Source organism: Bos indicus, chromosome 10, assembly GCF_029378745.1.
Source record: "Bos indicus isolate NIAB-ARS_2022 breed Sahiwal x Tharparkar chromosome 10, NIAB-ARS_B.indTharparkar_mat_pri_1.0, whole genome shotgun sequence".
Classification (NCBI taxonomy): Eukaryota; Metazoa; Chordata; class Mammalia; order Artiodactyla; family Bovidae; genus Bos; species Bos indicus.
In genome coordinates, this window is record NC_091769.1 from 4,179,142 (window position 1) to 4,204,021 (window position 24,880).

A 24,880-nucleotide genomic window follows, 5' to 3' on the forward strand; every position below is an offset into this window, starting at 1 on the left:
AAGGAAGAAGGACATCACCAGATGGTCAACACAGAAATCAGATTGATTATATCCTTTGCAGCCAAAGATGGAAAAGCTCTATACAGTCAGCAAAAACAAGACCGGGAGCTGACTGCGGCTCAGATCATGAACTCCTTATTGCCAAATTCAGACTTAAATTGAAGAAAGTAGGGAAAACCACTAGACCATTCAGGTATGACCTAAATCAAATCCCTGATGATTATACAGTGGAAGTGAGAAATAGATTTAAGGGACTAGATCTGATAGACAGAGTGCCTGAAGAACTATGGACGGAGGTTTGTGACAATATACAGGAGACAGGGATCAAGGCCATTCCCATGGAAAAGAAATGCCAAAATGCAAAATGGCTGTCAGAGGAGGCCTTACAACTAGCTGTGAAAAGAAGAAAAGTGAAAAGCAAAGGAGAAAAGGAAAGATATAAGCACCTGAATTCAGAGTTCTAAAGAATAGCAAGGAGAGATAAAAAAGCCTTCCTCAGAGATCAATGCAAAGAAATAGAGGAAAAGAACAGGATGGGAAAGACTAGAGATTTCTTTAAGAAAATTAGAGATACCAAGGGAATATTTCATGCAAAGATGGGTTCGCTAAAGGACAGAAATGGTATGGACCTAACAGAAGCAGAAGATATTAAGAAGAGGTGGCAAGAAAACACAGAAGAACTGTACAAAAAAGATCTTCATGACCAAGATAATCACGATGATGTGATCACTCACCTAGAGCCACACATCCTGGAATGTGAAGTCAAATGGGCCTTAGGAAGCATCACTATGAACAAAGCTAGTGGAGGTGATGGAATTCCAGTTGAGCTATTTCAAATCCAAGATGATGCTGTGAAAGTGCTGCACTCAATATGCCAGCAAATTTGGAAAACTCAGTAGTGGCCACAGGACTGGAAAAGATCAGTTTTCACTTCAATCCCAAAGATAGGCAATGCCAAAGAATGCTCAAACTACTGCACAATTGCGCTCATCTCACACGCTAGTAAAGTAATGCTCAAAATTCTCCAAGCCAGGCTTCAGCAATACGTGAACTGTGAACTTCCAGATGTTCAAGCTGGGTTTAGAAAAGGCAGAGGAACCAGAGATCAAATTGCCAACATCTGCTGGATCATTGAAAAAGCAAGAGAGTTCCAGAAAAACATCTATTTCTGCTTTATTGACTATGCTAAAGCCTTTGACTGTGTGGATCACAATAAACTGTGGAAAATTCTGAAAGAGATGGGAATACCAGACCACCTGACCTGCCTCTTGAGAAACCTATATGCAGGTCAGGAAGCAACAGTTAGAACTGGACATGGAACAACAGACTGGGTCCAAATAGGAAAGGGAGTACGTCAAGGCTGTATATTGTCACCCTGCTTATTTAACTTATATGCAGAGTACATCATGAGAAACGCTGGGCTGGAGGAAGCACAAGCTGGAATCAAGATTGCTGGGAGAAATATCAATAACCTCAGATATGCAGATGACACCACCTTTATGGCAGAAAGTGAAGAGGAACTAAAAAGCCTCTTGATGAAGGTGAAAGAGGAGAGTGAAAAAGTTGGCGTAAAGCTCAACATTCAGAAAACGAAGATCATGGCATCTGGTCCCATCGCTTCATGGCAAATAGATGGGGAAACAGTGGAAACAGTGTCAGACTTTATTTTTTGGGGCTCCAAAATCACTGCAGATGGTGATTGCAGCCATGAAATTAAAAGACGCTTACTCCTTGGAAGGAAAGTTATGACCAACCTAGATAGCATATTCAAAAGCAGAGACATTACTTTGCCAACAAAGGTCTGTCTAGTCAAGGCTATGGTTTTTCCAGTGGTCATGTATGGATGTGAGAGTTGGACTGTGAAGAAAGCTGAGCGCTGAAGAATTGATGCTTCTGAACGGATGTGTTGGAGAAGACTCTTGAGAGTCCCTTGGACTGCAAGGAAATCCAACCAGTCCATCCTAAAGGAGATCAGTCCTGGGTATTCATTGGAAGGACTGATGCTGAGGCTGAAACTCCAATACTCTGGCCACCTCATGCGAAGAGTTGATTCATTGGAAAAGACCCTGATGCTGGGAGGGATATCGGCAGGAGGAGAAGGGGACGACAGAGGATGAGATGGCCGGATGGCATCACCGACTCAATGGACGTGAGTTTGGTAGACTCCAGGAGTTGGTGATGGACAAAGGAGGCCTGGCGTGCTGCGATTCATGGGGTCGCAAAGAGTCGGACATGACTGAGTGACTAAACTGAACTGAACTACTGAAGGAAGGATGTACTTTAAAATAAGTCTATGACAAATGTGGTTACCAATTCAGGATTCTTCACACAAGACTGATCACCCTCACCTAGTAAGTTACTGAAGAACAATTAAAGAACAAAAGATGGTTTCTGAGTGTTAGTATAGCCCGAACCAACTCTTGCTATAAACAAAGCATCTAATTTTGTCTAATCTTTTAAGGCACAACAGGTTAAGTCTTATTATAACCTGTGCCAGGGAATTGTCCTTAGAAATATTTTTTTAACTCTGGAGACTGAGTTATTGGACACTCCAAAACATGGATCAGTAGCATAATTTTAATCATGTTTTATTTTTTAACAGTTTTTTCCTTTTTGCTATAATTTGCGGACATAGAGTTGATCTCAATTATTGTTAGAATATTAAAACTGTATTGCCAACATTAATGCTGTGAATACTGACAAACTGCCCAGTGAGAATTAACTTTACCTAACCACACCAACTAAGGCGGGCTGGTGACACCCACTGGTGTCATAGTCATGGTCTTGAAGAGATGTCTCAGGTGCCATTTACTGGGGTCTATGCTATAGGTTTCCCTGTAGCTCAGATGGTTAAGAGTCTGACTGCAATGCAGGAGACCTGGGTTCAATCCCTGGGTCAGGAACATCCTCTGGAGAAGGGAATGGCAATCCACTCTAGTATTCTTGCCTGGAAAATCCCATAGACAGAGGAGCCTAGTGGGCTATAGTTTGTGGGGTCGCAAAGAGACGGACATGTCTAAGAGACTAACGCTGCTACTGCTACACTACAGGTTGTCAAGCGCAGCCAAAGGACCAGTCTAAAGTAAGGTGCTAGGCCCACAATAGAAGCCTGAAGAACAAAGGGTCTCAAAGCCATTTTCAGATGTTCTGTATCATCAGCAGGAAGACTGGATTCTTCTTTAATATTTCCCTTCTGAAGTAGTAACCTTACTGTAATCACTTAAATTATTAGCATAAAGTCAAATACTCATATTTATATACATATTCATATAGTAATATTTGATCATCATCTTTGGGTAGTTTACTTATCCACCTCCCCCTTATTTTTTTTTGCAACTCTTCCACAAATGAACATGAAACACCAAACGGCTCTGTTCAAAAGTCCTTAAAAACAATTATTTTTTTAAAAAGTTTATCTTTAGGCTGGAAGCCAGTGCTAATATTCAAAACAAACCCAAATATGCATATATGACTTTGGCTTTTTCCATTTTTTATTAAAATTCCAGAGTTCTATAAAAGTAGAAACTTTACCCAATGTATTTTACAGGGTCTAACTCATTTTTAGGAATTTTAAGTCAAGAAACTTCCCTAGTCATCAGGAAAGTGTTTTCTGTTGTTTTACATCTGCAATAGTTTGAACAGCTACAATGATACCACTATAGAGAAAATGATCTTTTAGTAATTCATTTGGAACTGACATTCTGCACTAGAGGCACAGCATTCAAGTACAAGGTTACACAAATGCAGCTAAAATGTGACATAGTATTTGAGGTAAAGTATAGCTATTTAATGCTTCTGAACCGAAACATGTGAAAGGGAAATTTCTATATCCTTATATTAATGCAGTGCATTCCTTCTTCTCCAAGATAAGATAAACACAAGGTATGAATAAAGAGAAGCAAAACTGTAGACAAAGGGAAATTAGAAAATAAAAATAAAGTGCCTTAAAAGGGAGAAAATCAAGTGACTTAAAATGCACAGAATGGAGATACTCTACTTAATGGCATGATAGAGAGACAGAAAAATCACCCTTTTTGTCTGTAAAAGAACTGAGGGATATTAAGAAACATTAATATTAAACAAGGGATGCTCAGATTCTTCTATGAATCAAAGAGGAGAACTAGAAATCTGGCATTTATGTTAGGTCTCATCATTCCAACAGAAGAGAGAGAATGATTCTTGCCACCGTCTGACAAAAGATGACTTTTTAAAATAGTGCAATCTTATATTCTGAAAGGAAAAACTTATGAAAAATTTCTTTTAATTAACTATAAAGGTGTCTCATGAGCAGTATAGTCTCTATGTAATAAGTCTCAATATTGTATAAAGCTCAACGATAACCACTGCTGTGCTGTGCTGTGCTAAGTCCATTCAGCTGTGTCTGACTCTTTGCGACCCTATGGACCATAACCTGCCAGGCTCCTCTACCCATGGGATTCTCCAGGCAAGAATACTGGAGTGGGTTGTCATACCCTCCTCCAGGGAAATCTTTCTGACCCAGGGATCAAACCCACAGCTCTTACGTCTCCTGTGTTGGCAGGTAGGTGCTTTACCACTAGCACCACCTGGGAAGCCCCTGAAAACCATTACTTTTCCTTTAACCAAAGTTTGGAAGTGTTTTTACTATAAAATAAGGACTTGCAGTTTAAAAAATCTACTCTACAAGGAAACAAGGTATTCTTGTAAAATTCTTTTTTAAGGCCAACATTTAGTACAGTTAGTAATTATTAATATTCATAACAAGCAGTAGAACATATTCACTGTACAATCTCTAACACTTTCTTATATATTAGGTTGACCAAAAGGTTCATTTGGGTTTTTCCATAACATCTTACAGAAAAACCTGAACGAAGCTTTGAGCCTACCCAATACTATTTCATCAGATGCACAGACAGCTCTCCTATGGCAGAAATGGCAGGTTTTATTAATATATCACAGACAAGTAAACTCAGGTTTAAGCAACTATGTGACTTGAGCACTTTAACGGTCATACAAGTTCTGAATCTGTTGATGCTTACTGAGTCTGGGATTCAGTTGATAGGATCCTGGTGATGAGCTAAGATCAGATACCCAGTAATCAGTTTTCCTTTATTTTTCAAATTTATTGCCCATAATCAAAGCTTTATTTAAAAACTGACACCAAAATATGAGACTGTTGTTGCAAACCTTGCAAAAAATTAAACATAATTACATTATCTTGGTAGATTAACTGGAATCACTGAACTGAAAAGGCTTTCTGCGACAGGACACAGATTCAGGAAACTGTGTGGATCATTAGTATTGCTTTCTTCTAAATGAACATCCTTCTGAGTCTGGCCTTTCCTCCTATTGGCTGGCACAACAGTTGAACAACCTACACCAAATGCCACTGTGTAAGCCTGGCTGTAAGTAATCTTGTAGCCACCTGGACATTTTACAAACATAAAGTAAGAATTTGGACTTTGAACCAGCTGTTCTTTTTATGTTTTTTCTGTTCCTCTTCCAAGGAAGGCTACAGTATACCTCCAGCTAAAGGCATGCTGATCCTTTTGCAAGCCCAGCCTGTGCAGATCTTTAAGGCACCCTTCCTTTATTAAAATAATGTAGTATCATTAACTGATTTGACAACCAGAAAACAAAACCCTCTTTTTTCCTATTAAGACGAAATTTACACAGCAAACAATGCAGTTATAACAATACAGTTATAAATATCCAGACTAAATAGTGACCCCCAAAAATAAATACATATCCTTAAAAGATAAACATTACACCAACTAGAATGTATCTTGATAGAGACTGTAACAGTCACGCACAAGGACAACGCACAGGGCAAAACTATGACTTTATATCTCTCAATGAGTTTTGTTCATCATGAACTCAACTTACTTTCTGTTTTCCTGCTGTTAATCAGTTTATTTTCCAATTCTTCCAGCATACTATGTTCAATTCTGAAGTCACTTTTTTGGTTGTAGAAATGACTGTGTTTGTCTTTTTCTAGATTAATAACCCTTTAGGGAAAGAAACAAATAGTATAAATATGATTTAAGTACATTTTTAATTGTTTAAAATATGGATATACTTACAATCCGTACTTTGTATTAATTCATCAAAGGATTCAAAATAAAATTACTTGGATCAATAAGGCTATGGAATGAAAACAGTAGTTAGGAAAGTGCTGTGTGTGTGTATACTAGTCGTTCAGTCGTGTCCAACTCTGTGACCCCACGGACTGTAGCCTACCAGGCTCCCATCTGTTCATGGAATTCTCCAGGCAAGAATACTGGAGTGGGTTGCCATTCCCTTCTCCAGGGAATCTTCCCAAACCAGGGATCAAACCTGGGTCTCTAGCATTGCAGGCAGATTCATCTGAGCCACAAGGGAAGAAAAATGCACTATAGAAATGCAAGTTACTAATGCTAATAAAACTAAAACTTCAAAAGGCAAACATCTGTGAAGGCAGGGATTTAATGTTTTTATGGGATATGGTCTACATTTAAGTCAAAGCTTCTTCATCTCATCCTTGCTCCTTGGCTTTAATCCATCTACCAGTAAGGACTTCTAATGTTAGCTTGAACCCTGGGGTAAAACAAAACAATTTACCATCAAGAAACTTTTTCGGTTGGACAAAGAAATTTATTTTCTCAACATCTATTTTCTTTCTCCCACAAGGTGGAAATTAATATAAATACTTCTCCACTAATCCTGAATTTAATGAGTGGTGGAGTATCTCTGGTCACTGATTTCCTTTCCTCTATTCTGAGGGGCAACTGTATAAGGCAGAGTTTCCCAATCTTTTTCACTTGCCAACCAAGAAGAGAATTTAATATAAAAGGCACACTGAGGTAAATAGATGAGAATGCCACAGGCCCTACCTGGCTGCCCCGAGGCTGAGGGAGTCATAACTTCAATCTATGTTGGGAGGAAGGAAGGGGAAGAACAGAGACATCAATAAAGCTTTTAGTCTGCAGGTCAGTCTAACAGGCTGCGGGCAGCTGCTGGAGCCCTGCACTGAGCACCAGCCTGCCTCGACTCTGGCTGGGGTGGGGAAAGGCACCGAAATCAAACAGAAATGCCCATCATGGACACAGGCTATGCTGCGACAGTAAGTCATGCTTTGTTACTCCTGGATTCGATATTGACCCATAAAGATATTCAAAATGTAATAATGGAGACAAACTGCCAAACAAAAAGAGATGCTCAACCTCTCTCGTAACATGAGAAAAGACTGAAACTATACCATGGTAACATGGTGTATCTATCAGACTGGTGGGAAAAAAACACACAAGTTTAACATATTCTGATGATAAAACTGTGGGGAAATGGGTCCTCTCATATATTGTTGGTGAAATCATAAATGGCCTATCAAGGATAATTTAGAAATTATTCATTATTCATCATAATCATGAATAATCAGAAATTATTCATTACAATCGCAAATTCATATACCTTTGATCCAGCACTTCTACTTGAAGGAATTTTTCATAAAGACACACTTATAGATGTGCAAAATGATATGAACCTCCATGGATGCTCAATTAATTAAGCGTTTATTTACTATAACTTAACGTTTTCTGTAATCTAATGTCTATCACTAAGGGGCAGATTAAATAAGTGCTGGTACGCGCACACACTGGAATGCAACGCGGTACCGTGTTCTACGTACTGATAAGGAAAGACCTCCAAGATACACTCCTTTTTAACAAAAGTTTTACATGAAAATGTTAAGACATACTAGAGAATGGAAAACTGATTCCCCTCACATCGTTCCACATGATATACCTCATATCACTCTAACTCAACAATTTTACCTGTCTTTTTCCTCTCTTTCATCTATCTTTTATCTTTCCTCTTCCTTTTTTGCTTAATTACTCTAAAGGAAATCCACTACATTATGTACTTCCACCCCAACATACTTCAGTGTGCATTTCTAGAGATTATGAGTATCTGATTTGTATAATTATAATACCATTATCATGCCTGAACAAAACCAGTAACTTCTTGGTATCTAGGATACACTCTTAAGTTAAAAATACAAAACAAGATGCACAAGAATATATATATAGTATACTACCATTTATAAAAAAAAAGGGAACTATTTGCATATGCATTTTTATGTCCTTAAAAAAGCATATAAAATACCTGTGAAGGATATACAAGAAACTAAAAATGGTTGTTTGGGGAGAAGGGAAATGGGTGATATGGGTCACAGGTGAAACAAAGACCTTCCACTGTGGATCCTTTGATATGAATTAATTTTTGAATTATGTGAATATATAACCTATTCTGAAAATAAAAATATTACAAATGGTGTTCTTCCCTTTATATTCAATGAGAATTGTTGGATTCAATTTCAATGGATTTTTCTAATACTATTTCAATGAGTTTTTCCAAAACCTTATAACAGATGAAGAAAGCCTAATCAGAGTTATAAAACCTATACACAGATAAGGTACCTATCTATACTGGCATAATCTAACTGGCTTGCTATATTTATGTACATTAATCATCTGGCAGATTATCTTATCTAGAAAGAAACATAAACCAGAAATCTTAACCTAGAGTCCAATTCTATCTAAGATAATGCATTTTATAAATTAAAAAAAAATTGTAGTTTATAAAATTCTGAGTATTAAAAATGAAAGAATTAAACTGATACAGTCAGAATTCAGTCTCACGAGGCTGCACTATGGTATAACTTGTTAAAATTCAAACAGTATACTATTTATTGGTAGAATTTCTAAACAGACAACTGCCACTAATTCTGGTCTAGAGATCATTTCTTACAAAAGCCTCCTTTTCTCTTGGTTCTTCAGCAAATTGATACTGCATAAATTCAGAGCAGTGTATTATAAAGCCTCCAACTATAGGAGAGGGCTAGCTGCTCTGAGCTCCAGTTCTTTTACCTTTACTCATTGTATTTATTAAATCATATGGTGCTACTAACAATGGTGAACATTCAGTAAATATCACTAGTTATTTAAAAATACATAAACACTAAAACTTAAATGCCATCTTCTCAATTTTTCTAGTCATAATGTACAGGGTAGATCTGAAAGAGGTAGAGACCAAGGAAAGGAGACCAAGTAAAAGGCCAATTAAAAAAAAAAACAAAAAAAACCTCAAGAGTACAGTAGGACTCTTCATTAAAATTATTCACTCAAAAATATTTACCAAGTGCTTACTTTGCTAAGTCAAAATGTATCCAATCTGTTACTTGACATATGTGATCTAAAGAAATCTTTTATTCTCCTTGATATACACTGATTCAAAATAGTGAAATTAAGATTTAAAGAACTCTACTTAAAATTAACTTTAAATAGTTTACTATCATTTGTATATTTCACACTTCTCACGGGCCCCTTGTTTTACATTTGAAAGATTAGTGACTAGTCTTTGGTAGGGGATTAGAGTGGAGGAGAATTAACTTTATATCGTTTGTAATAAAATGATGAGTAATGTTCCTTGAAGATAATGTTCTTATACTTACTGATTTTTATATTTTTCAGCTGTACGTATGAATTCTGCTTTCTTAGTTCGACTAACTTTCTGCTTCCAGTTTTGAAGGTGAAAAGGACGAATTCCACCTGAAGTACCGAGACAGCCATCATTCTGAAGAGAAAACAAAGATAAATTTATCCTCAAAAATAAAAATGGTGGGAGATGAACGTGGAATTTTTCCAGAGTGTGTGCTGTCCTTAGTTGCTCAGTGGTGTCCGACTCTCTGCGACCCCATGGACTGTAGCCCACCAGGCTCCTCTGTTTACAAGGATTCTCCAGGCAAGAATGCTGCAGTGGGTGCCATGCCTCCTCCAGGGCATCTTCCCAACCGAGGGATCAAACCCAGGGCTCCTGTATTGCAGGTGGATTCTTTACTGTCTGAGCCACCAGGGAAGCCCTTTTTTCAGAGATAAAACATCAATAATGGAGTTTCTCACGGGATAATTTTGGGGCCAATCTTATTTAATTTTAAAAAATACAGCTCGTGGAAGAAGGAATATGTGTTTTAAAATGCTAAATTAGTGAGAAATGTAAAGTCTTCAGGGAGTTTTATAAAAATCTCTAATTCTTTCATTCATTCACTCATTTACCAACATGCATTGAACACTTACGATGTGACAGGTGCTGGCCTAGACACTAGGGAAACAAAGATGGGCCATGATAACATGTGTGCACTGTTGCTAAACTGCTTCAGTTGTGTCCAACTCTGTGACCCTAGGGACCACAGCCTGCCAGGCTCCTCTGTGCATGGGATTCTCCAGGTAAGAATACTGGAGTGGGTTGCCATGCCCTCCTCCAGGGGATCTTCTAGACCCCGAAGATTGAGGAATCGAGTCCACATTTCTTATGTCTCCTGCATTGGTAGGCGAGTTCTTTACCATTAGTGCCACTGGAAGCCCATGATAATAGGGCCTCTGCCTTAAAATCTAGAGAGGGAAACAGACTTAAGAAGAAGAGAGTAAATAAGTGAGACATTAAAAAAAAAAAATCAACACTGTAAGGCCTATTAAGGAAATAAACAGTGCTGAGATGAAGATAATGGGGCCAAGGGATTGTTTTGTTTTTTTTCTTTTCAGTTAGAATGGCCACAGAAGTCTATTTGAGGGGATGATGTTTAAGGAAGAACGGAGCCAGCCAGGACAAAAGCTGCAGGGAAAGGTGTGCCAGGCAGAGGGACCAGCATGTCCAAATGCCCTCCAGGAGGAAAAAAGCTTGGCTGGTTCAAGCAGAGCAAAGGCAATTGTGACATAAGATGAGTGAAATGCAGAGCTTTGTAGGAGTTGAGGGTATAGAACCAGGCAAGTGGCATATCACACCAGCATTTTAAGGCACTACAGGAGTCTGAATTTTACTGAAGGGTTTAGAGTAGGAGAATGCCATGATACATTTAATTTTTAAAGAAAATCTTTCTATTTTTTAAAGAACAAATTCAGGGAGGTGGAGGAAGAGAGGAGGCAAGGCTGGAAGCAGGAGAATCAATAGACAGGTGATGCAGCAACAAAGACAAGGAATGATGGTATTCAGGTCTACCAGGGTGATGGTGGAGACTAAAAGTAAGAAGCCTAAATGTATCTTGGAGGTATAACCAAGAGGAATTGCTGACAGCCTGAGAGATTAAAAAGAAAATAAAGGAACCAAGCCTTCAAATTTCGAGGAACAAGCAAACAAGAATAAAGTAATGATTTTAGGTTAATACTTCTAAAATTGAGATTTACTTCACATACCATAGAATGTGCACATAAAGTTTACAATTCAGTGTTTTTTACTATATTCACAAAGTCGTGCAATCATCAACACTATCTGTTGTTGCTGCTGCTGCTAAGTCACATCAGTCGTGTCTGACTCTGTGTGACCCCATAGACAGCAGCCCACCAGGCTCTTCCGTCCCTGGGATTCTCCAGGCAAGAACACTAGAGTGGGTTGCCATTTCCTTCTCCAATGCGTGAAAGTGAAAAGTGAAAGGGAAGTCGCTCAGTCGTGTCCGACTCTTAGCGACCCCATGGACTGCAGCCTACCAGGCTCCTCCGTCCATGGGATTTTCCAGGCAAGAGTACTGGAGTGGGGTGCCATTGCCCTCTCCACAACACTATCTAGTGCCCAAATATTTCTATTATACCCAAAAGAAAGCTCGCACTCATTAAGCAGCCAGTTCCCATACCTTTTTCCCGCCCAATTCCTGGTAATCATTAATCTCCATTCTGATTCTATGGATTTGCCTATTCTGGACAATTAGCATAAACAGGATCATACAATGTACAACCTTCTGTGTCTGGCTTCTTTCACTGAGTATAATATTTTAAAGATTCATTCATGTTGTACCATGAATCTGTACTTCATTCCTTTTCATGGTTAAGTAATATTCCACACGACTCTAACATATTTTGTTTACTCATCACCTGACAGACAATTGGGTTACTTTCACTATTTGGTCACCATGAATAATGTTACTAAGAACATTTATGTACAAGTTTTAGTATGAATTCAATTTTCTTGGGTATTTCTAGCAGTGGAATTTCTGAATCACAGTTAAGTCTTTAATTTTCCATTTGTGTTATTTTTTATTGTTACAGTGGAAGCATTCCCGTAAGTCCTTTATCAGATAAATGACCTGCAAATATTTTCCCCAATTCTGAGTTCTTTTCACTTTCCTGATAATATCCTTTGAAGCACAGAAGTTTTGAACTTTTGAAGAACTATCCAATTGTTTTCCACAGTGGCTGCATCATTATATAATTTTACATTGCCATTAGCAGTGTAAAGGAGTAGTGTAAAAATGTAAAAAATGTAAGGGAGTTCCAGTTTCTTCACATCCTCACCAACATTTGTTATTGTCTGTCTCTTTTACTATAATCATCCTACTGGATGTGAAGTAGTATCTCACAGTGGTTTTGATTAGCCCATAATGACTAATGATGCCAAGCATCCTTTCATGTACTTATTGGCTATTTCTTTGAAGTAATACCTACTTATATCTTTTCCAATTTTAAAAACTGGGGTGTCTTTTTGAGTTTTAAGAGTTTTATATTTTTAGATATGTCCTTATCAAAATATGATTTGCAAATGTTTCTCTCCCATTCAGTAGGTCATCTTTTCATTTTGCTGATATACCCTTTACTGTGCAGAATCATTTCAGTTTGATGTAGCCTCCTTCATTTTTAGATAATTATTTTGCTGAACAGAGTTCTTGGTCAACAGTCCTTTTCTTTCAGCATTTCTAACAGCATAACTACGTCTGTTATCCCATGGGGCTTCCCAGGAGGGGCTAGTGGTAAAGAATCCACGTGCCAATGCAGGAGACATAGACATGCATTCGCTTCCTGGGTCCAGAAGATCCCCTGGAAGAGGGCACAACAACCCACTCCGGTATTCCTGCCTGGAGAATCCCATGGACAAAGGAGCCTGGTAGGCTACAGTCCATAGCACTGCAAAAAGTCGGGCACAACTGAAGCAATTTAGCATGCATACGTATTATCCCATACTTTTGAAGTCCAAGGTTTCTGTTGAGAAATCAGTTGTTAATCTTATTGAGAATGCCTAATATGTTTTGAATTGATTTCTCTGTTGGTGCTTTCAGAATTTTCTTTTTGTCTCTTTTTACAGTTTGATTATGACATGTCTAGGTATGGATCTTGAAGTTCACTAAGTTCCAATAATGTGTAGATCAAATACTACAGCCATCATTTCTTCAAAAATTCTTTCCCACTTTTCCCTCTCTCCTTCTGGGACTCTCATTAGCTGTGACATCTGATGGTGTCTCACAGGTCTTTAACACTCTGTTCACTTTTCTTCATTCTTTTCTTCTTTAGATTCCTCATTCTGGATAATCTAAATTGACCTACCTTGTTCTGCCAGCCCAAACATAGTGCTGAGTCTCTCTAATGAATTTTTCATTTGCATTTTTGTACTTTTTAACTCCAAAATTTCTATTCCATTCTTTTGCTAGAACTTCTCTCTTTATCAGTTTGGTTCAGTTCAGTCGTTCAGTCGTGTATGGCTCTTTGCCATCCCATGGACTGCAGCACGCCAGGCTTCCCTGTCCATCACCAACTCCCAGAGTTTACTCAAAATCATGTCCATTGAGTTGATGATGTCATCTAACCATCTCATCCTCTGTTGTCCCCTTTTCCTCCCACCTTCAATCTTTCCCAGCATCAGAGTCTTTTCAAATGAGTCAGTTCTTTGCATCAGGTAGCCAAAGTATTGGAGTTTCTGCTTCAGCATCAGTCCTTCTAATGAATATTCAGGACTGATTTCCTTTGGGATAGGCTGGTTGGATCCTTGCTGTCCAAGGGACTCTCAAGAGTCTTCTCCAATACCACAGTTCAAAAGCATCAATTCTTCGGCGCTCAGCTTTCTTTAAGTCCAACTTTCACATCCATACATGACTACTAGAAAAACAATAGCTTTGACTAGATGAACCTTTGTTGGCAAAGTAATGCCTCTGCTTTTTAATATGCTGTCTAGGTTGGTCATAGCTTTTCTTCCAAGGAGCAAGCGTCTTTTAATTTCATGGCTGCAGTCACCATTTGCAGTGATTTTGGAGCCCTCCAAAAAAAAGTCTTTCACTCTTTCCGCACCTATTTGCCATGAAGTGATGGGACCAAATGCCATAATCTTTGTTTTCTCAATGCTGAGTTTTACGCCAACTTTTCACTCTCCTCTTTCACTTTCTTCAAGAGGCTCTTTAGTTCTTCTTCACTTTCTGCCATAACGGTGGTGTCACCTGCGTATCTGAGGTTATTGATATTTCTCCTGGCAATCTTGATTCCAACTTGTGCTTCATTCAGCCCAGCATTTCTCATGATGTATTTTGTATATAAGTTAAATAAGCAGGGTGACTATATACAGCCTTGATGTACTCCTTTCCCGATTTGGAATCAGTCTGTTGTTCCATGTCCAGTTCTAAGTACTGCTTCTTGACCTGCATACAAATTTCTCAGGAGGCAGGTCAGGAGTCTGGTATTCTCATCTCTTTAAGAACTTTACACAATGTGTTGTGATTCACATAGTCAAAGGCTTTGGCATAGTCAATAAAGCAGAAGTAGATGTTTTTCTGGAACTCTCTTGCTTTTTCGATGATCTAGCCGATGCTGGCAATTTGATCTCTGGTTCCTCTGCCTTTTCTAAAACCAGCCTGATGCATCTGGAAATTCATGGTTCACATACTGTTGAAGCCTGGCTTGGAGAATTTTGAGGATTACTTTGCTAGCATGTGAGATGAGTACAATTGTGCAGTAGTTTGAGCATTCTTTGGCATTGCCTTTCTTTGGGATTGGATTAAAAACTCACCTTTTCCAGTCTCTTTATAGATGTTTTCTATTTGGTGAGACACCATTCTTATACTTTATTTCTTTAGAAATGGTTTTCTTTAGCTTTTTGAACATGTTTAAATCAATAATTTAAAATCTTTATCTGTTATGTCCAACATTTGGTCATCTTAAGGGACAGTTTCTTTTTACTATTCTTTTTTTTTTAATTCTTCTGTGTGTGGACCATATTTTCTTATTTCTTTGCATATCTCATAATTTGTCAGCAACTCAACACTTTAAATAATACATAATGTGGCAACACTAAAAATGAGATTTTTTTCCCTGTCTCCAAGGTCTGCTGTTGTTGCTGGGTTTTTTTCAGTCATTTCTCTGAACTAATTCGGTAAAGTCTGGATTGTTTGTGTGGCACTGAAATCTCTGCTTTGTTAGCTGTCACTGAATGATTGGTTGGTCAAAGATTTTCTTAGATGTCTTGAACCTGTAAGTCCCCACACTTTGAGGGGGTCTGTGTGCAAGCTGGAACATGGCATCAGTACTGGGGCAAGCAGTTTACAACTTCACTTTAGCCTTCACTTCCTGTTGCACAGTTTCAAGGTCAGCCAAAGATGAGAGCTCAGGCCTTCTTAGGCTTTCTCTGGTTGCATTCATTTCCTATCACTACTGTAACAAACTTACCAAAAAAAATGAGTTTACCACAAATTTAAGAGACTTAAACACCACAAATCTATTCTTTTACTGTTTTGGAGGTCAAGTCTAAAATTAAGGTGTTGAAAAGACTGCATTCTTTCTGGAGATCCAGAGTATTTACTCCCTTACCTTTTTTCAGCTTTTAGTGGCCACCTTCATTCCATGGCTCATGGCCGCTTCCTCACATCGCATCGCCCTCTTGCTTTCACTGTTACATATCCTCTTGGTTCTAATCCTCCAGCTTCCATCTTACAAGGACTCCTGTGAATACACTGGCCCACCCAGATAATCCCACATAAACTCCCCACCTCAAGAGCCTCAACTTAATCACATTTGCACAGTTCCTTTTATCACATGAGGTCACACGTTCACAGGTGCTGGGGGTTAGGATGTGACTATCCTTGAGGGAACCTAGTGATACCGTGAGGATGCACAATGACTTACAATCCACTGTGTCTGAGGCAGACGGAAATAAATGGCTGACATGGGGCAGAGAAGGATTGTCCAAGCAGCCGTCTGGGACAGGCTTGCTTGTAAAAGTATATTAATAACAAAGGATTCCCCCTCCCCTATTTGTGTTTATTGTGTATTATTTGTGTTCGTTGTATAACAACATTAAAGGAAATGTCAAAAGAAGACCAAAAAAAGGTGTGTGTGGGGGAATTCTTCACTCTGCCACACCTGGATATATACACAGCCCTATTCATTTGTGTGATCTTCTAGAGGAAATCCGTTTTGAGTAATTATGTAAAGTCAGAAAAGTAATGTGGTTATTACTGAAGGCCCACTCCAGTCAGCCGAATGCCATTAAATACAGGTCATCACAGAGAGGGCACTAGAGACAAAGAGAGGACACAGCCCTACTCTGGAGCAAAACCGGGACATACACTCGTGTGATACAGCCAGAGATACTACAAAAGTCATAATTCAACGTGCTAAAAAGATCAAGAGGGAGATGGCATCTAAGAGGAGAATCAAGAAATTTGTAGTCTTTGGTCTTGAAAAGCAATGGCTGAGAGGAATAATGGCTGAACAAATTATATACAAACATTAAAATACATAGATAGGGTACATTACTACTTTTCCTAATGATGAATCAGAAGATTTCACACTCTGTGGAGGCTGTGAAATAAAATAAAATGCAATATAAAATAGTTCTAAAACTTCAAAGATAATTGTTCCAAAATAATTTAAGGGAACTGGTATAGACTGAATTACCACTCCCCTAATTCACATGTGGAGGCCCTAGATTTGGAGGTGGTGCCTTTAAGGAAGTAATCAAGGTTAAATAAGCTCATAAGGATAGGGTCCTAATCCATCAGGACTGGTGTCCTTATAAGAAGAGGAACACCAGAGAACTCTCTCTCTGCATGTGCACAGACAAAGGGCCACGTGAGGACACAGCAAGAAGGCAACTGTCTACAAGCCAAAAACCAACCCCAACGGCTCCTTCATCTTGGACAAGATCTCGGCTGGATCTTTTCAGCCTCCCAAAGTGTAAAAAAAAATATATATATATATATATTTCTGTAATCTAAATCACTCAGTCTGTGGTATTTTATTATGGAAGCCCGGGCAGGCTAGGCTAATCTAGGAACCTTAGTGTTTTGGCAGATACCTCTAATATCATGAGGCTGTCACGAGGAAAATGATCTCCTCTCAGAAAAATGTTAGCTGTTTCACTGTCAGAGTCATAGATTCATGAAATCCTATGACAAGTATTCAAGTCCAGAGCTGGGCTACAGAATCTGAGTCTATAACGTGCATGTGTTTGTATATATATGTGTGTGTGTGTGTGTGTGTGTGTATGTGTATATATATATATGTGGTATGTTGTTGGGTACAAAGAAGGATAACACATAAACTCCTCAAAAGTCACAATATGCTAGAGATTCTAATTCTTTTTTAAAACCCAAACACCCTTGAGAAATTCTACCTCGCTACTGCCACAATAGCCAACCAAGAGGCTCTGCCTTCTCTAAATTGGTGAGAGCGTATAAAATCGGGTGTCTCAACTTCAGCCCTACTGATATTTTGGACCAGGGAACTTTTTGTTGTGGGGGCTGCCCCTCAGCCTGTACCGGCTAGATGTCAGTAGCACACACAACCTTCTCCACAGTCCACCTGCAGCTGTGACAACCCAAACTGTCTCCAGACATTGCTAATGTGAGGGGCTGATGGAACAGTTGAAACAGCTCCATAGGTGATTCTGATCCAACACTGAGGAAGGCAAACCTCTGAGAACCACTCTAGTGGGCAGGAGTGTGCGTCAGTAACAATACTAAGCAACTTGTGAGATATGCAAACCAGGATGAAGTGGAATTTCTGGAAATATGTAAAGACACTGTATCTCCTTAGAGGAAGAAAATGATGGAATCTGTCCTCAGCTCTTAACAGCCTTCCTTCAGGTTTGGATTAATCCACAAACATTTAGGGAGTGTCTACTACGTTTCTGGACTAAAGCAGCACAGTTTTTGGTGCTGGGGATGTAACAGTGAATAAAATTTCCAAAAGTTTCTTCCCTCATAGAGGGCAGGGTTTACATTCCTAGATGGAGTGGAGAAAGACAACACACAAAAAATGAATATAAAATATGTAGTATATTATAGGATAAGTGCTATAGAAAAAACCTAAAAAGAGAACAGTGTGCTAGGTAAGGGGATTCAGTTTGGGGAGGTCAAAGAAAGGATCACTGAGCTGATTGCATTTGAACAAAGATATCTGAAGGTGGAGATGGTGCTGGCCATGAGACCAGGAAGGAAGAGCATTCCAAGCACAGGGAACAGCAATTGCAAAGCTCCTGAGGTAGAAGTGTGCTCGCCTGTCTGAAGGACCACAGGAAGCCAGTATGGCTGGAGTAGACCCAGGGCAGGGGACTGGAGATGAGGTGACAGGGAGATCTTGGGGGCAGCTCAGAGGCCCTGTAGAGTCTAAGGTGTGGAACATGGTGAAAACGTTTGCTTTCACTCTGAGGGATCTGGGCAGACAAGTGTCATTCCTGAATGGTCTGGTTGTTGTGAATATGTCAGGAAGGCAAGAGTGGGTGAATAGAAACCAACTAGGAAAGTGTTTCTGCTAAGGGAGAAATGATGGTGTGGACATGGGTAGTGGTGCTTGAAGTGGGATTCTTGACTTATTCTGAAGATAGGACAGACAGGAATTGCCTGTGCTTTGGGTGTGGGCTGTGGGAGAATGCGGAGGAGTCGAGATCTTTGACAAGAGCTGCTGGCTCCAACGATTCTCCTCCGGGAATCCCCTAGTCTTTACTGCAGAGAAAGGGGTCCCAAGGAGATCTTTGGAAACACATCTGCCTCAGAGATCATCCCAGTTTGATTCCTCCTTGTGTTCCCAGCGCTGACACAATAATAGAGCAGCCATCAGTCACTGGGCACTGACTCTCTCTCTAACCAAGCACTGTACCAGGGGCTTCCCAGACAAGGTGCACGGCTCAGGAAGGTGCGTATGATCAGATCCAACGCTTAGAGAAGAAATGGAGTCACGAGAGGTTAAGTGTGTTCCTGTCACAGAGGCAGAGCCAGGGTTTCCACCCAGACTTTCTTGCACTCCCAAACCACCAGAGAGGGGGCTCCGTAACAGCAGTTAAAAATGCACGAGCGAACAAAGCACAAGGCTAGCAAGCGCCAGGCCCCGAGCGAAGGGAGGCTAACGGCCGCGGCTCTCGCCTCCCGGCCGCGCTGCAGAGGACACCTGTTCAGCCGGGGACCCGTCCCGCGCCTCCGGCGCCCGCAGCCCCCTCAGACCCACCTCTGCCTCCTCCATTTATTTACCTGTTGCGGCACCGCGGCTCCCACGCCGGTTCCCGGGGCCGCGCCCGCCCCCGCCACAGCCCCGGCTACGGCGGTGGCCGCGGCCGCCACCACGACCGTCGTCAGGGCGGCCATCTTTTCACGCCGCGCCGCGCGCTCCAGCGGCGGCCACCCGGGTCTGGGGTGGAGGGCTTCGGTTGTGCGGAGATCCGGGCTCTGCCGGGGCGGCGGGGCTCCTCCACCGGGATGCCAAGCGCGACGGAGATACGGGGCGGAGCCGGGCCGCGGGGCGAGGCGAGGCGGGGTCGGAACCAGGGCGGGGTCGGAACCAGGGCGGGGCCGGGGCGCGGGGCGGGGCCGGAGCGCGGGACGGAGGCTGGGGCGGGGCGAGGCTGGGGTGGGGCGGGGCCGGAGCGCGGGGCAGGGGAGGGACCGGAGCAAGGGCCGGGGCGGCTCAGAGCGCGGTGCGGGGCGGGGGCTGGGGCGGTGCGGGGCGGGGCGCGGAGGCCGGTGGCCGGGGGCGGGGGGTGGGAACCCGGTCGCGGGGTGGGCTGCGGCGTGCTGTGTGGCGCGGCAGTATTGATATATCGCCGTCCATGTATCTACTCTTACTTGGCAAAAATATTTCTCCCTGCCCCCGGTTCCCTAACTGCCAGGAAAATTCACTGTCTTTCACTGTCATACTTAAGTTTATTCATGTCATATATATATTATATCGGAGAAGGCAATGGCACCCCACTCCAGTACTCTTGCCTGAAAAATCCATGGACGGAGGAGCCTGGTAGGCTGCAGTCCATGGGGTCGCTAAGAGTCGGACACGACGGAGACACTTCACTTTCACTTTTTACTTTCATGCATTGGAGAAGGAAAGGGCAACCCACTTCAGTATTCTTGCCTGGAGAATCCCAGGGACAGAAGAGCCTAATGGGCTGCCGTCTATGGGGTCGCACAGGGTCGGACACGACTGAAGCGACTTAGCAGCAGCAGCAGCATATATATTATATAGATAGGTATCTATATATTCATAGATATAGGTACTTTGGGCTTCCCTGGTGTCTCAGACGGTAAAGCGTCTGCCTGCAACGTGGGAGACCTGGGTTGGAGACCTGGGTTGGAGACCTGGGTTCGATCCCTGGGTTAGGAAGATTCCCCTGGAGAAGGAAATGGCAACCCACTCCAGTACTCTTGTCTGGAAAATTCCATGGACAGAGGAGCCTGGTCGGCTACAGTCCACGGGATCGCAGAGTCGGATACGACTGAGCAACTTCACCAAAAAAAAAAAGATAGATTACTTTAAATAATAGAACTTTTTTCTAGGTTTCTACTAAGTTCTGGTGAAACTGAGTATAAAATGAAAAAACATGATTGATGAGCCTGAACAATAAACGATATTTCACATTTTCAAACCAACAAAACAGAGCATGCCCCACACCATCAGATATCAGAAGCAGGAATGGCCCACTCCAAGGACTTGGCCAAAGAGAAGAGAAATTCCAAAGATACAGTGTTGGGAAGGTGGGGAAAAAGGCAGAGATGACTTCTCCAGTCAAGGCATAGGCAACCAGTCACAATTCAGCTAGTTTGTGAATACCTTGCATTTTCTTCCTTTAAAGGAATGGATTCATCCATTCATCAAATCATTCATTCAATCAATATCCAGCTGCCAGCCCTGGAAAATTAACTATTGAATCAGGTGAACACACAAGGGTCCTTCCAAACTTCTAGCAGTGACTTCAAACAAGTAAACAGCGTATTTACTGAACATTTACTTTGAGCCAGCACTGTTCTAAATAATCTAGAGAAGTAGTACTATTATCATTTTCATTTCACGGATATAGTTAAGTAACACAAGATCATACAGGTGGGAACTAGAATACAAGCTTGGGTGGCCTGACTCCAGAGAGCATCCGGGTAGAAATGTTAAATAGGCAGATGGATAAATGCTTCTGGAGCCCTGGACAAAGACTGGAGCTAAAGATATGAATTTGGTCTTCATCTCCATAAGATATTTTAAGAAAATATCTTAAAAGACCTAACGAGACCACTCAGGAAGAGTACAAACTGGAGTCTGGAAAGTGAGGCCTAGAACTCTCCAACATAGATGACACAGACGGTGGGAGAGGTCCGTAAGAAGCGGGGAGGTCCACAATCCTATGGCAGGAAGTGTTTCAAGAAGGAGAGGATGATCAATTGTGCTCTGCTGCCCAGAGGCTGAGTGACATGAAAACAGAACTGATGGTTAGATTTGACAATGTAGAGGCCACTGGATACTCTTAAGGGAATGTGGTAACAATATGCAAAATATCTGCTTTAAGATTTTTCCTGTTTTGTTAGGATGAAAAATTTCCCAAAACAAAATGATTAAGAATCTCATAACCTTCATTATCTCCTCCACCATCTCAGCCAGGCTTTGATCCTGGTTCCTCAGTTCCTCCCTACTCAGAGTGGGTTAATCTGTTCCATGCCTCTCTCCTAGGATCTCTGGAGAGAAGTATTATTCCTTGGCTTGTGGAAACATTACTCCAGTCATCACCTGTATGGTTTCATGGCCTTCTCTCCCCTGTGTCTGTGTCTCTGTGTCCAAATTTCCCTCTTCTTATAAGGGCACCAGTCATTGGATTAGGGTTCTTTATAATCCCATATGACCTGATGTTAACTTTATTACATCTGCAAAGACCTGGTTTCTAAATAAGGTCACATTCAGAGATACTGGGATCAGGACTTCAGCATCTCTCTTTAGAGGACACAATTCAATTCATAGCACATATATAATACTCTATACCTTACACTTTTTAACTTAATATATTCTGTGACTCTATAAAGAAAGCTGAGCGCCAAAGAATTGATGCATTTGAACTGTGGTATTGGAGAAGACTCTTGAGAGTCTCTTGGACTAGAAAAGACCCTGATGCTGGGAAAGATTGAAGGTGGGAGGAGAAGGGGACGACAGAGGATGAGATGGTTGGATGGCATCACCGACTCGATGGACATGAGTTTGAGTAAGCTCCAGGACTTGGTGATGGACAGGGAGGCCTGGCGTGCTGCAGTCCATGGGGTCACAAAGAGTCGGACACGAGTGAGCGACTGAACTGACTGAACTGATTCTGTAACTCCTTGAAGTAAGTTCACAGAAATATTCCTTATTTTTAAAAAATGAATTCATAATACTCTTATTCTAAAAAAGATTGAAGGCAAAAGGAGAAGGGGGTGGCAGAGGAAGAGATGGCTAGATAGCATCACCAACTCAATGGACATGAATTTGAGCATGGGGACACAAAGAGTCAGACATGACTTAGTGAATAAACAACAACCACAATGCCCGTATTTCATTCAGCTAGTCATCTATCTGGCTTCCCTGGTGGCTCAGAGAGTAAAGAATCTGTCTTCAATGCAGGAGACCTGGCTTTGATCCCTGGGTTGGGAAGATCCCCTGGAGAAGCAAATGGCAATTCACTTCAGTATTCTTGCCTGGAGAATCCCATGGACAGAGGAGCCTGACAGGGTACAGTCCATGGGGTTGCAAATAGTTGGACACAACTGAGGAACTGGCATCTGGTCCCATCACTTCATGGGAAACAAATGGGGAAACAGTGGAAACAGTGTCAGACTTTATTTTTGGGGGCTCCAGAATCACTGCAGATGGTGATTGCAGCCATGAAATTAAAAGACGCTTACTCCTTGGAAGGAAAGTTATGACCAACCTAGATAGCATATTGAAAAGCAGAGACATTACTTTGCCAACAAAGGTCCGTCTAGTCAAGGCTATGGTTTTTCCAGTGGTTATGTATGAATGTGAGAGTTGGACTATGAAGAAAGCTAAGCACCTGATGCTTTTGAACTGTGGTGTTGGAGAAGACTCTTGAGAGTCCCTTGGACTGTAAGGAGATCCAACCAGTCCATTCTGAAGGAGATCAGCCCTGGGATTTCTTTGGAAGGAATGATGCTGAAGCTGAAACTCCAGTACTTTGGCCACCTCATGCGAAGAGTTGACTCATTAGAAAAGACTCTGATGCTGGGGGGGATTGGGGGCAGGAGGAGAAGGGGACGATAGAGGATGAGATGGCTGGATGGCATCACCGACTCGATGGACGTGAGTCTGAGTGAACTCCGGGAGTTGGTGATGGACAGGGAGGCCTGGCGTGCTGCGATTCATGGGGTCGCAAAGAGTCGGACACAACTTATCGACTGAACTGAACTGAACTGAGGGACTACACTTTCATTTTCAGTCATCTGTTGACAAACTGAGGATAGGTTACTTCCAATCTTTTTCAGGTACAGTGTTGGGGAAGAAATTTTTTTCCTCTGCCTTTCTAGGTTCTTCTTGTAGTCTAATAATTAAATTGACATGAGACAGATTAACAGAAAATGGTCAAATTTTAACTCCACACATATGGGAGTTCACGGAAATATGAGACTCATAGAAATGACTAAAGCAGGCAGCTTTTATATTGTTTAGACAAAGAAACAATAGATTTCTTTGTGAAGAACTGACAAAGACACTTAGGCTTGGGTATTAATGAGTGAAGAAACCAAGCAGAGTCGTCTCTGTCTTGAATTTTCTATCCCTGGACATAAAGATGTCCCATGCCCTGGTGCTCAGAGGCTGCCTTTTAGATGGGAGATTTATTTCCTGATTTCAGGGGAAAGAGGGCAGGGTCAGAATGTCCTTCTTGCACTGGCTGGTTCTCAACTTGAATTCAAAACAATCAATATGTCAAAGTAGCATACTTTGGATTGGTCTGCCCTGAACTCCATCACAAGTAATGATCATTACTTGAGCCACCAGGGAAGCCTGGTAATGATCATTAGTATTTCATATTTGGGGAAGTGTACCTTCAGTGGAATTGCTGAGTCAAATGATAAATGCAAAGAAAATGTAGTTAGATATTGCTAAATTCCCTTCCATAGAAAGTTGTACCATTTTGCACTCCCACTAGCATTGCCTAAGGGTGCCTGTTTCCTTATTATTTGCCATCACAGTTCTTCAAATTTTTATATTTTAGACAATCTCAATAGGTGAGAAATAGTATGTGTAAGTAATTTTAATATGCCTTTCTCTTGGTATGAATGAAGCTCTTTTTTGTAAGTTGAAGGACATTGGCTTTTTCTTTAAATTCTGTTCATATCTTTCCTTAATGGTATTTGGTCTTTCTCTTTCCAGTTTTTAAGAGCTCTTTATCACTTAAGTGATTGTGATTTTTTTGATATAAATTGCAAATATTTTCTTCTGGATTTTAATTTGATTAGTTGACTTTTGCTTCTTTCCCCCTTTGCTTTGAAAAAGTTTATTTTTATGGAGTCAAGTCTGTCAGTGTTTTAGTATTTTCTTTGGTGCTTCTGGATTGATAATCATAGTTGGAAAGGTTTTTCTCACTTCCAGCTTATAAAGAAATGAATCTGTTTTCTTTTGCAGTTTTATTTTTTTTTCTCACTCCCAGTTTATAAAGAAATGAATCTGTTTTCTTTTGCAGTTTTATTTTTTACATTTATATATCTGGATTATTTGGATTTCATTCTGGTATCCAGGATGAAATATGGATTCAATTTTACTTTTCCAAAACGGCTATCTAGTTATGCCAAAACATTTATTAAAAACAGTATATTTTCACCAGTGACTTGAGGTATCACTTTTCCCATATAATTGTTCTATGTTAAATTATTTATTCTAATCTGTCATTC

At 40.9% G+C, this 24,880-nt stretch overlaps 1 protein-coding gene and 1 pseudogene across 1 annotated transcript in view; both read right to left on the minus strand.

The window, feature by feature from the left end:
• The window catches only part of CCDC112 (coiled-coil domain containing 112), a 33,555-nt gene extending 14,037 nt beyond the window's left edge, over positions 1-19,518 (minus strand). Inside the window, exons 1-3 of the mRNA XM_019968025.2 lie at positions 19,223-19,518; positions 9,467-9,588; positions 5,866-5,987 (exon numbers count right to left, since the gene is read on the minus strand). Of these exons, the coding sequence (XP_019823584.2) occupies positions 5,866-5,987; positions 9,467-9,588; positions 19,223-19,336 (358 nt within the window). The 5' untranslated portion in view covers positions 19,337-19,518. The remainder of the gene's footprint in view (positions 1-5,865; positions 5,988-9,466; positions 9,589-19,222) is intronic.
• Positions 7-5,859, minus strand: LOC139185183 (small ribosomal subunit protein eS27-like pseudogene; annotated as a pseudogene).
• Positions 19,519-24,880: the final 5,362 nt, after the last annotated feature.